The 14,155-nt window shown below is 31.2% G+C and overlaps 1 protein-coding gene across 6 annotated transcripts; it reads left to right on the forward strand.

The window, feature by feature from the left end:
- Positions 1-8,916: 8,916 nt before the first annotated feature.
- LOC101203501 lies at positions 8,917-13,890 on the forward strand. 6 transcript variants are annotated; one of them, XM_011657176.2, is made up of 7 exons: positions 8,917-9,469; positions 9,836-9,984; positions 10,799-10,849; positions 11,024-11,593; positions 11,737-11,810; positions 12,564-13,448; positions 13,565-13,890. In XM_011657176.2, exons 1-6 carry the CDS (start codon positions 9,363-9,365, stop codon positions 13,443-13,445), a joined length of 1,833 nt encoding a protein of 610 aa, XP_011655478.1. In that variant the 5' UTR covers positions 8,917-9,362; the 3' UTR covers positions 13,446-13,448; positions 13,565-13,890. The 6 variants fall into 6 exon arrangements, with proteins under 6 accessions (XP_011655478.1, XP_011655477.1, XP_011655476.1 ...); XM_011657175.2 differs by having other exon boundaries at positions 8,918-9,469; positions 10,799-10,948; positions 11,024-11,584; XM_011657174.2 differs by having other exon boundaries at positions 8,920-9,469; positions 10,799-10,948.
- Positions 13,891-14,155: the final 265 nt, after the last annotated feature.

Below are 14,155 nucleotides of genomic sequence, written 5' to 3' on the forward strand. Positions count from 1 at the left end.
TTATATTCGTTGATGGAATATAGTTTCCTTTTATCCATCAAAGCATAGTCGTACGTGAATTGAATTGATGAAAATTGACCCTTTTTAGTAGTGATTAGAAATTGAGCTAATGGGAATCAATTTCTTTTTATCCATCAAAGTATAAGTCCTACTACGTGAACTGAATTGATTTGTAGAAAATAAGGGATAAAATACACTTTGGTGTCTTGGCTGGAGGGGTCAAATTTAATAGCATATTTAGATTAAAGCTAAATGAACAGTAAGATTTTTCTTCTTCTTTTTCGTTACAAAGACAAATTGTGATTTAAGAGTAAAGCTCAGACTATTGTAGAAAATAGTGGTTTTTGCGCTTAAAAAGTTATGAACTGTGGTACACCATTTTCTTTAATACAGTCACAATCTACATAGTTAAAGATTGGGTTAAATAGTGTGATTGGACTAGAGAAAGTCATAATCCATTACTAATTTCCAAATTAACCTATTATTTGAAGTATAAATGATAGTTCCTTGAACTTTGGACTCTTTGACGAGTATTCCTATTTATAACAGAATTTTGTTTTGATGCAACACATTTGGTTGTACATTTTAAATTATTTTAGTTGAACAAATTTGAAAAAAAAAATTGTACTACTTTTTTCTTTAAGCTTTCAAGGTTTTTTTTTTTTTTCTTAAGTTTCTAACATGAGCATGGTTTTGGTGCAAATAAGAATGCAAATTCGTATAGTTCTACGTTCAAAGTTGAAGTTCATATATGAATTAAAATTTACAATTATGAACTAAGCATGATCCTGGTCACCCATTACAATATCTTTGTCTTGTCATCGTCATCTATGTTGAATATGTCTTCAATTCATGTATGCAACATTGAGTCTTGTTTGCTGAATAATATGTTTTACATTTACTAAGGTTTAATTACACATTGAACTCAAATGTTGTAAATCTTATTCCACCGAGTATTTGTGTACATCTTGAACACAATTACTCAAAATGATTGCAAATAATGTAATTAAATAATATGCATGCTATAAAATTAAAAATAAACCATATTAAAATTCTTATTGTGCAATAATAGTAAACGCCATCAGATGTCATAAATCGTCTTGTACCAGAAAAAATAGTCATATGATACAGTTGGCTTGTGTGTTACTTCTCCTTGTGCACAACGTGCTCATGACGTGTATGTCACATCATGACATGCTCCTCATGAATCTTACATCAATTTTGATCGTGTTTACCTCTTAAATTAATTTGGTGTAGTGCCGAGTCTGTAAAGCACAACGATGATACGATTTGTAACATACCAAAATATCCCAACACACGATTTGATAAATGTCACTCAATGATATGGAAGCAAATCATAGGGTCCAAGTAAGTCAAGACCTCTTCACCATTATGAAATCGATTAGATAACAATATCATAGTATCAGGTGTGTATGGTGTCCACTTAATCTTTTTAAAAAAACAAACATAAGTAGACAATATTCATATAATACTTAATTACTACCTGAGTGTGCATCAGTTGGTCAAATACTTGTCGATATGTTAACAACACATTTGCTAATTGTTCTGGTGTAGATAGAACAACACTCTGTCTAATGTGTGGAAAAATTAACAATAATTGATAAAACAAAATGGTTCTACCAAAAGAGATATGAGTTTTTATGTGAGGACTCGATCCACGACTCCATGCGTGTCAAACAACATGACAGTGTTGACTGCCACATATGATGGATAGCTCAACAAAGTCGTGTATCAAACCTCGACTTCAGTGTCTTATAGCGGGTCCATGACTTAACCTATTCGTGGACAAGGTATACATTTCACTATCCTGTTTTTTATAATACTTTTCTGCCTACCATATTTTTAAACACCTCAATCCTCCCACTTTATTAAATTACAAATTTAGTCTTACGTCATACTATTTTATTTTGTACATATTTATAATCCAATATTTATAATTTTTAAATTGTTAAATACATGTTAGAAATATAAATCAAAACTAAAATGTGTTACACTTCTAAAAACGATAATACACGAGTGCATTCAAACGTCATTCATTCTTGTGTCTCACTTTTCACTATTCATGTAAAAGAAATATTAAAATTTTGTAAGAACTAAAAAGATAAAGAATGATTAGACAATTTAATAAGATACACGTTCAATACAAACAAAAAGAGGGAGTAAACTGTGATTTAGCTGCGATGACATTAAAGGAATAATTATTGTACACAAAGCCAATTAACCAAAGGGTGGGGTCTACAAATGTTAAACTAAAAATATGGACCGTGCGATGACAGTTGATTTGACGGTGATTAGATTTTGGTTGCGGATGCAAAAATTGTGAATCAGTGGAAGCGATTACAATCAAGTGTAAGCCGTTATGCGTCATTGAAGGAAGAAACCCCCACGACCGGACCGGTAAAAAAGAAAACCAAAATAGTTCTATTTCCATTTTACTTTAGTGGCCCCTGTTTTCTCTATAACTACGATACTAGACCCCAACCTTTATGTTATTAAGACTTGGGTTCTCTTCTCCTTCTTTTTCACTAGAGATTGAGTTTAGATTTATTGAAAGTTGTATAGACGAAGATTAATATAAATAGACCAAAATGCTATTTTAGATTATTAACAAATTGTACGATGTCTAAAATATTTGAAAATTTTTTGTTTATTCATACGTATTCGTTGACACTAACATTATATCGAATTTTTCATTGATATTTCTATAAAATTAAAAACTTTAGACTACCATAGCTAGTAATCTTATCCTATGATATCTTGTACATAGTTTTTAATTCGTTAAATGTTGCACAAAAAAACAAACTAAATTCTCTCGTATGATTTGAATTCAGATAAAGAAAATGGTTAAAATACTATTTTATTTCTTTTATTTTTGTCTCTAAACTTTTCAAACTATATGTTTCGTTCTCCAAACTTTCTTTTAAAAAAACTTATTTTGGTTCCTACAGTTAGATATGTTAATTCTTTTAGCGAGTTAACGAAATGCAAAATGATAGCGTGACTTTCTATATTTTGATGATTAGGTTATAGATTCATCGTATTAATTAAATTGATAAATAATCAAACTAATTTGTTCTATAAATCTTTTAGGTTAACGTAAATATAATTAAACACACTTGATGTAAACAAATGGCGCATTAAAAAAAACAACCAAATATTAAAACTATTTTCAAAATATAACAAAATTAATTCCGCTCTCCCTAATCTATCTAAATATTTTACTGTATTTTATAAATAGTTTCATTTTTGTGTTACCAATTATAATTTCTCCTAAATAAGAGCCGTTTTCAAAAAATAAGAAGATAATTGAAACTTAAATCTCTCACTCTTCTCCGGACTCCCCCATCATCTTTGTTTGTTTATTTTTCAATTAGAAATCTTAAAATAAATCAGAGAACGACATTAATGTAGATTAAAAAAATAAAAGAGAATGAAACTAGAATAATAAAATAACAATATAGAAGATAATGAATTTTTTAGTTTTTCCATGAAACATCAATTTTGTTAGAGAGTTAACTAAATTTTAACTTATAGGCTAAAATAAGATTTAAACAAAAAAAAAAATTGGAAGATCCCACCAAAAAAAAATACCTGGAAAATTTATAAAGAATTGGAAACCTAAATATAATAAATCTTAGACTTTAAAATTACTTAATTAGTGCTCTCCTTGTAATTTTATATATTAAAATTGAGCTTATAAATCATATTTACATTTTTTTTAATACAATATAATAAACTAAAATATAACACAATTTTAAATTTGCAACCATACATTTTATCGTAAAAGAATATTAAAATGAAGTGGAAATTTAATATAAATAGGGAGAATTGAAATTTGTAGGCATAAGAATCAACCAAATGCCCTTAAGAAAGTGAAAACCTATAATTCCATATGACATAACTTTCATCATATGTTTTTTCAGGACAAATAGAATAATTTATTTCTATTATTATTTAGAAAATGGAATATTCATTATGTGAAATAAATTTAAAGAAAAAAAAAGGAAAAAGAAGAAGAAGAGGAGGAGGAATTTGGAGTGGGGCCGAAAGAAGACCGTGGAAGGTCAGGTTGCGGTTATGGAAGCACTTGTGATGATTATGAGATTATGTTTGCTTCAATTATAAGCTTTTAAAATATAAAAGCCTTTTTATTTTTATTGAAAGGCTTCAAAGAGAAGGATTAATTTTCTTGGTGTGGTCAGTTTTTTCTAAATATATAAATTGTATATATATACAGAAAAAAATATTTTTTACATCTACACTCATTTACTCCCTTAATTTTAAAATACTTGTATGATATTTAAAAATTAAAAAAATGTAGTTTCACAATTTCATGTTGAACTTTGAGAAGTACATTTTAAAAATTAACTAAACATATATATTTTTAAAATTAAGGAATCACAAGCATATTTTTATAAAAAAATTGAGAACTAAAAATGTACGTTTTCTATTTCCTTTTAATCAGAGAAGATTAAGAAATAAGGTAGGGTAGGAAGATAATTGGGGAGTTTGATTAGATTAGAGGAGTTTTTTTTTTTTTTGTTGGAGATTAAAATGGAGTTTGCTTGTGTATTACAACTTTAACAAACTTGGATTTTCTTCTCTCTTTTTTTTTGTTCTGCTATGTTTTCTTATTTTTGTTTAGATCCCACATCTAAATCACACATCAAATTTGTTTGGTGAAATCCATTTGGTTCATTCAATGATCTCTCATTTTAGGGTACCTTAATTTTAATTATTATTATTGAATAATTGGCAATTCAATTACTTGGATAGTCAATACATAGGGGCAGGTCAGCAGCCGATGACGAATGACAGAGGTGGCAATCATAAGATATAAGAAGTTGGAAGGGGCTGAGAAAATAGAAACACTTAGAAGATATATATATTTATTTATACATATGTATCTATATAAGAATTGAGATATAAAATTGATATGAATTTAACTAGAGGTTGATAGATAGGTTATGTATTTATTATATATTATGTTGTGGAACAATTTTCTCTCTCGATCCTAATTACATGAGTATTATTCTCTCAAACATTTTAACTATTCATACATTTTTTACGGCTCATCAACTAAGAATATGAAAGAAATTTAATTTAAAATTAACATACTAGGCTTGAAGTGTTATTAATTGGAATAATTGGGACGATTGAAAACCAATGACATAGACTTCTTGTACATCATGTGACTTTCCTAAACCGTTTTAATGTTGGAAAAACTTATAATTTTACTACTCTTTCAATGTAGGACAAACTCATGATTTACCCGAACCTTTTTGAGGTTGGATATGTGCACTTTGGCCAAAAAAAATAATCCAACATGTTAATGTCAAATTTTGGATAGAGAAAAACTAATACATCTAATTTTTACAAGCAACAATCAATGGTAAATTTATAATTTAAGGAGATGGGACATGCAAAACAAAGAAAAATGTTATGATGCGTAAGTCAACAAGCGAACTAAACAATAAAGAAGAAGTCAAAAGTTTTTAGATACCTTATATGAAACTATAATGATAAATTTATAGAGAAAATTGACTTAGATTATCTCAAAGGTTCTAAGTTACCTTAGGATGATTAAGTAACTCAACAGACCAAGAAACGATCATGGTTTCTTGTTTGACTAGGGTCGGCCTCGATCAAAATTGAGGTTGAGGCGCATCTTCCCTAGGCCATTTTTTGGGCACAAATTGATCTCCTGGGTTCGGGCTTTCGACGAGGTTGAGTTTTGGTCGAGATCGAGGCCCAACATGCTGGCTTGGACCATGTCTAACCCTTTCCTACCGAAAAAAAAAAAGTCACAATTTTGAATTGAAAGAGAGATGTGTTGTTATTCGAATAGCAAACATGAGTTCAAGACAATTATTATCTAAAATACTTTTCGACTAAACAATTACAAAAGAGAGTGAGAAGAATATGAAACGTTTTTTTTTATCTTCTTTTAAATGCATAGTTTACCCACAAATCATATATTTCTTTTCTTTACATACATTTCCTCGTTCCTTCCTTTTAATTTGTCCCCCTCAATCTCCCTTTTTAATTTTAGATTACCTTTCTATTTTCTCAAAACTTCTTCTATTTAAGTTAGAAAAAGAAACATAAGCATTAATCCAAAATAGGGCAGAAGTTAATCATTCAAACTTCATCATTTAATTAAAAACAACTTTATATATATTAATCAATCGATCAATTATCATATATGTAGATCATGGACCTATTTTTGTATAACAAAATTATTTTTAATTTTGAAAAAACAATGACTCAATTATTAACCTATTTTAAAGGAAATGTAAGCCAAATCATAAATATTATAGGAAAAAAGTATAAAGAAGAAAATATATTTCTAAAAGAATAAGATTAAAATAGTTTCTTAGGCAAAAGTTAGAAAGAAAATAGAATTTCTGATTGGTTTTCATTTTCAAAACCGTTTGGAAATGTTAATCCATGTAAGTGGTTGTTGGAATTATTATGTATGTAAGTAAAGAGGTTAAGATATCTGCATGAGACAGCTACCCTAAACTTGATCAATAAACAAATCATTTAAACTTATTTTGTTTATATACTTATCAATTTTCTTTATTAAAAAACAGTTCAATATATATATTACACACATGTGTGTGTATATATATTTTAATATAAAAGATTCAATCAGTGGTTGGGCAATGTATGTTAGTTGCATGGAAAATTATTATTATTAAAAAATATTCATCTTTTACCATTAACATTTTTTTTAAAATGGTAAAAAATAGCAGTAGGCAATATTTACTATTAACATTACTATAACATTATTACATATAAATTTTGGAAAATTTTCCACTCGAATTATTTTTCTAGAGAAAATATCAATTTAAATTCTAAAGTTTGAAGTTGTAAGTTAACGGTTATATTGAATTAGTTCCTAAACTTTCATAATTAGTGCATCAATTTAAATCTTTAATATCGTAACTGTATTAGTTTCAATCTCTAATTATAAGAAAACGAAAGAAGAATAGTAAAAATCGAAAGAAGTAAAGAGAAAAAAAAATAGTCTACGGTCTAAATTCATACGATCCAAATTTTTGGGTTCAACTAAAAGTTGTCAACTTTAATTTTCTTGTTTAAATTTTTTTTGCACAATTTTAAAAATTGAGAGGAAAAGATAAACAAAATTAGTTGTTAAAACACTCCTCCTCTCCTTGTATAAATAATAACTAGTAGAAGATTAAGAAAACGTTGTTTTGAAGGAATATTTTCAAACATAACAATTAATAAAAACTTATAGAAAACCGTCAAATTTCTATAAATGATTGTCGATTAATTAACGTGTATCATTCGTAAAAATATTTGCAAGATTATAAACATTTACAATAAATTTCTTAAATTATTACTTTAAGTCCCATCTATTATTTTTCTGTGGGAACAATGTTCAACCTTGTACTCCTCATTTAACTTCTCATCCAACCACAATTCTTTGAAACCTATTTTTACAAATAGAAAAACACATATAATTTAATTACATTCAAATTAATAATTTGATGTTGGGTGGATTCATATCACAAAGTATATAAAAGTATATGACGTGTATGTATAAAAAAATACATATAATCTATAAGTATATATCCACTACACATTTGGAGGTGTATATATAATAATCGAAAATTTTGATGAAAGTGCCATAAGAGTTATTGTGGGGAAAATTATGAGTTTGTATTTTAAAGATGTAAAAGGACTTGATCAAAAGAGTGGTAAAGATGTCAACAATAATCAAATCTAACTATGATTTTGCCTAAATATGAAAAAATGGCTAGAACGTGCTAAGCAATTGAACCAATATTAATTTCCGTCAATTGTTACTTAAACAAATAGGTATGCAATTATCTTGTCCCTAGACGTCCAACGTTAGACATGAAACATTGTATCAAAGTTTTTATCATTACAAATCGATTTTATGAAATTTTTTTGTTTGACCCTTTCGACATAGAGTTCAACCTTAATATATATGTTTAAATGATTAGTTTTGACATAAAATTAATTTTAAGTCTAGGAACATCAAACTCCTAATTAAGGTAGTCAATTATTCAAGTAAGCTTAAAAGTGGTAAAGCTAGTTCATATTTTTAAAACATTAACATCATTAAAACCAAAAACGATTTAAAGAGAAAATGTAAGATACAAACAAAAAAAAATTAAACAAGTGACAATCTTGTGAATAAAAGAAAAATTAAATGAAGTAAAACTAAGAGGTTTGTTCTACCTTTGTTATAGTCACTTTATGATGGGAAGGAATACAAAAAAAATATTGAATTAAAAAAACAACCGAATAACTAAAACTTATAAGAACTTAAAAATAATATCAAATCTTGCAACAAACTTAAAAGTTAGGACATTGTCGTGAGATTATATATATATATATATATATATATAAAACTAAAGCTTGCAACAACTAAAATCTTCTAAATATAATTCATTTATTTGATTTTTTCTTAACATCAAAACTTAGATATAAGAACGTGATAAATATATTGAAATTTATACTTATCAAAACTTGTTACGATTACTTGTTATACACGTGCTTATGTTAAATCTCCAATATGAGTTTTTTACTCGATTATCAAATAAGAAACTCTCAACCTGACCAAGTTAAGGAGACAGGAAAACTCGAGTTTGCAAACAAATTTGTGATCCCTGCCCATAAGGCCATAACTTACTTTTGTATTTGTTTGCATTCAAAAGAATGATAAGAAATGGGGATGTAGTAAATTGTAATTAAATAGTTTGATAGAATATACAAAGGGGTGGATGAGGGTCGACACGAAGAGAGTATCTGTCTAATAGGAAAGAAAAAAAAAAAAAAGAGAGAAAGAAGATTAATGTTGAAAGAAGTTCAAAATAGACATTCACTAGGTGGATAAAGGATAAGAGTGCTCCCCAAAGGGCCCAAAACTAGAGACAAGGACAGAGGAAATATGAGAGATGGAGAGAGGGGGAAGGAAGTCAAAGTTCAAAAGGAAGAATGCTGTGCATCAGTGCATGTATGTAACACCTCGGAGATTAGAGAGAGAAAGAAGGAGAAAGAAAACGAATGGTCGGAGGGCAGACCCAGTGGCAGTGGGGGGGTACCCTCTTCTTCCTTCCTCTCCACTGTCCTTTTACAGACATGGCGATCATCAAAAAAACTCGGAGCATGTTCAACTTTATCCATCCAAAAATGGGCAAAATCTGTATTTTCTATTCCTCCACCCACAAACCTAGTGCCCCTCTGTGTCATTTTGCCTCAGATTCGTGTACCCACAAAGCATTCGCCATTGTAACTCATCCCCACAACCCCCATTTTTGTCATTGCCCTCTACGTGTTTGATGAATGTCCCCTTTGAAGGTTTTGCTCCTGTTAGTGCAATGTGTTGCCTATTCAACCCCTCCTTTTGCCTCCTCCTTGTTCAAATCCCTTTTGGCAGCTCCCAAATGTAAGATCGTACTTCCTTTAACTTAATACTTTTCCATTTATGATTGTTTTTTTCTTCTTCCTTTTTATTGATTGTTTGTTTCTTATGTAAGTTCCTAGTTTTCTGAAATTACTTCAACCGTTGATATAAATTTGAATTTAGACTAAGATTCTTTCAGCTCAGTCTCTCTTACCCACTGAGCAATTGCCAGCTTCTTTCTTTGTTTAGCCTTGATGAAGCCCCGTTTCATTAAGCACCGTCAATGACTCCCTCCTTCTCACTCTCTCTCCCTGTGTTTGTGCATGTTGAGCTTTTAGCTTTGTCTCTTCTCTTTTTGGGGTTCTCTCAGTTTCTCTCACATCTAGCAGTCTAACCTCCACTTTTCAGACTATCTCTGTGGGTAATGGAGGAAATGGGTCATTGGGTCACTGATTCTCTCCCTAGCTTTGCTAAAAATCTTCATGTCTTGCTGGTGGATCATGATCCTTTCTCTCTCAAGCACTTGGCTTCATTGCTTGAGCAACAGTCATACAATGGTACAGTGGATCACAGTATTTCCATTAATCTCCTTCACCACCCTAATGCCTAATTCTAATGTGTTAAGCAACAGTCTAATGTAATGATATGCTTCTCTTTGTATCTGGGAACTTGTTTTAATGTGCATGTGCCATCTTGAAGAAATCCAGTGCATTTTAGTGGCAGCTTTATGCAGAGGTTTATAGAAAATTGTCATGGATTATTTTTGTGATGGATCTACAATTACTCAAACTGAAAAAGTAGGGAGATGGAAATAATTTAACTTAACTTCTTAATTCGTCTTATCTTCCAGTTCCTCTATGTAACGAGAATGTAATTTATCATGGTTTTAATCGTAGTTCCTCCCGATGCTTTTATTTTATACTACGCTTCCATATAAGGATATTTTTCTTAATGATAGAGTGCGATCTCTTTTATTCAATTTTTTTCTTTTTCTGAATTAGGGTAATTCAGACTTGAGAGAATAAAAGTTAAGATCTGAATGATTTCCTAGTTTAAACTTGTAATAATACCTATTCTGTGTGCCTCTGGTCTACATTTATTCTCTTCCTTTAAGTATGATCGTTTTGTTTTGTTCATTGATTTATAATTTATGGGTCTAATTACAGTAATATATTCATTCGGCATTAATTTTTGTTTTCCCTTTTCCATGACTTCGATGTGCATGTCCGCCTTATTTAGTATTATTTATATGATCCATTTGGGAAATTTTCTTAAACAGCTGGGGTTAGTTTTATTTAGAAAAATGAAAACTCAATTATATGACATGAAAATTTTCTGACGGACGTTTTCCCTCCTCTTACAATTCTTCAGTTACCACCACTCAACTAGCATCTATTGCTCTATCAATGATTCAGGAAAAAGGTGACCGGTTCGACCTTGTCATGGCTAACGTTAGCATGCCTGATATGGACAGTTTTTCGTTTTTGCACGTGCTCCTTAAGATGAATATTGCTGTCATTTGTAAGCTCAATTTTGCATGTTTATATCGTAAAATTTTGTATTTTCATTATTCTCAAGCTCTTTGTTGCCTGGCAGTTATGTCCTCGGGGATGAACTTGAGTGTGGCCACAAAAGCATTGGCAGAAGGAGCATGCTATTTTCTTCAGAAACCTATTTCCAGGGGTGATCTCAAATATATGTGGCAACACGTGTATCGATGGAACAGAAACATAACCAAACAAACCTATAAAGCAAATTGTATAGAAACGGCCAAACCTAGAAAAGAATCTGTCGGTATCCAAATTACGGACGCTGTAGTTTTGTCGCGGTCTGCCGCTGCAGTTAGTTATAATAATAATTGTTGCATTAATTATAAACCTATGGAAAATAAGGAAAAGGATAAGAGTGTGCAAATTGGATCACATGATAGCCTGGTTGGATCTTTCTTTGGGGGAAAGAGATTAAGTGATGACATAGAAGGAATAAGCAGGGAAAAGAGAGTTAAATATTACTCAGAACCTACCAAGTTTGGATTTTCAAGAATTGATGAGGATCATGAAAGAAGGAAGGAATATTATATTGCCAGCGATAGCAGAACACGTGTCGTTTGGAACGCGGAAAGACGTCGGAAGTTCACAGATGCCCTTAACAAGCTAGGTGATAAATGTAATTTCACCTTTCTCAGGAGATACATTTTTTTTTTCCTCAAGTTATTAGTATATGGTTACCATCTCTTAGCAAGTAAATTTACGTTTGAGTACGAATGATGCATTTTTTAATTATCCTTTTGTTTCTCGCTGATCTTGAAGCTCGCCCAAAACTTATATTGAAGATGATGAACGAGCCATGTTTGACCCTGCGCCAAGTTGCAAACCACCTACAGGTATTCTTAAGTTTGCTTACAGCAATAAAAAGTTTGTTTTAAGTCATTAGTATTAAACCACCAATTCATCCAAAAACTTAACCTTGTGGTTGAAGGCAAATTTAAATATATATATCACCAACACTCCCTCTCACTTGTGGGCTTGAAATATTTGAAAGATCCAACAAGTGGAAATCGATTTTAATTGAAGAGAAAACGACAATGTAGGGGCTTGAACACAGGACCTCCCTGGACCACCTACTCTGATACCATATTAAACCACTAATTCATCTTTAAGCTTGTGGTTGAAGGCAAATTTAAATATATATATCACCATCAATCAGTTATGAATCAATGAGGAATTTGATCCAGTCACTGTTTCAGCTAGCGCATACATTGTTATTTATTTTGCTTCAAGTTTCTACTATTTTCTTGCCTACATAAAATAGAATTTCGAGTTTAGGTATTTGAATCTGAATCCCAGTTTTGGTATCCCAAGACTTATTCTTCTCCTCCTAAGTTCAACAAAGAAGTGATCCAAACCTAGCTTTTTGTAAATTATCGTATGTTATGAGTATTGTTGCTTGTAATTATTTTCTACGTTTTTTTCAGTCAATTTAGAAGTTTCTTTTTCTTTCTTATCAAAAATATTGAAGATCTTCTCAGGCTTTCCTTGTTTGAATACAATAAGAATTTGTTAAACCTACTCTTATGTATTCCTTATTTTAATTTTTATGGCATACGACTTCTTCTAACAATGTACTATCCCACCAGAAATACAAAGCTCAAGTAGAATGCTTCAAAAGGAGAAGAGAAAATAAACTACCTTGTAGGAGGGAGGCATCGAAATCCAATTTCTCAATCAGGACTCAACTTCCTCCACTGGTGCAGCAGCATCATGAGACGTGTAGATTTACAAATGGAGGTTTGACCTCTGTTTTCGGGGGTGAAAGATTTCAACTCATTGCCCCTAAAAGTCTGCCTAATCCTAGACTGCCTGCTAGCAACTTCATAAATCATGATCTGACAACACTTGGCCATAATTTTCATCATGTCGGCTCAAACTGTGATTTAGTTTCATATAACGTCAATAAGGAAGTTGGATTATGCCTTGATAATGTTCAATCATTTCAAAAGGAAGGGGGTGCTTTCCGCACTGACAATTGTGGAAAGTTTGCTCTCATTGGAGGGGGTGTTCAGACAACTGAGTTGAACTTCTCAAGTGTCTCTAAAATGACTCCAGAGTTAGCTTCTTCTCACGTATTTGATGAAACTCAATTCCCAGACAATCTTCTTGATGGTGTAGTTCAGGAGGTAGATATGACTGCTCTTAAAATTGAAAACCAAGAAGAGATTCACTCGATGTCAAGGGACATAACTGTACCCGATTCCTTCAACTTGGACAATATTTTTGACGGTGGACAAGAACTTCCTGCTGCTTCTGAAAGTCGAGGAAACCAACAATTAGCAGATTATGCGTATCTCTTAGATGTATTAGAAGAAGATCCATACAACTTTGTCAGTGACTTGAATCTGAGCGATGTTGATAAATACAGTGAATGGCTGAGGAACACTGTACTTGAAAACAGAAGCGGTCCAGACAGTTTTATTAGTGACAATGCAGATGCAGAGAACTCTCCAGTCGAAAACCCTTGATAAGTAAGTAAATACATATTGTCGTCCTAGATTCTGTGCAATATGCTTTTACTCCTCTTTTGTTCTGGCTGCCTTGCAAACAAATATATCATAATTGGTGGCTTTTTTGGTACTTACAGAATCATGAGACTCGGTTGTTGATGCACTCTGTGGCAATGTGGACAAGAACCAGATAGAAAGTAACTAAACTACAATTATATGTTGGGGAAGTGGTAGTTATATTATACATGGGGAAGACATACAGAGTTGATAATTCTGTTGGAAGCGAAGCCTCTTCGCAGTTCCTTTAAACTAACTGTACAGGACTAGATAAATGCAGAAAACTAGCATAATAAACTTTACATATTTAGCAATGTCCATAAGTTTACCGTATGGTGAATTGTGCAGCTCTTCTTTTATGTGAATTTACTTTAGATGAATCAATACTCATAAGTCATTAGATTAATCATTTCTTCTGGAATCTATAATCAACTATTGAACCTCTAAACCAGTGCCAAGCACTGGACAACCCAAGAAAACACAGTAAGGGAAGCAGCAAGGAAACAACTGTGAAGGTGAGCCTAGCTTGATCTCCTTGTTGAAATTAAGAAGTTTGATCTTTCTTTCTGTTGTGCTAGTAAAAAAACAAGCAAGCAACTTCAGCAAGAGGTTGCTAGTTTAGAGTGTGGTAATTATATGCTGGAGAGGGCAATGGAAGGAGGAAAAGAATG

Source organism: Cucumis sativus, chromosome 5, assembly GCF_000004075.3.
Source record: "Cucumis sativus cultivar 9930 chromosome 5, Cucumber_9930_V3, whole genome shotgun sequence".
Lineage (NCBI taxonomy): Eukaryota > Viridiplantae > Streptophyta > Magnoliopsida > Cucurbitales > Cucurbitaceae > Cucumis > Cucumis sativus.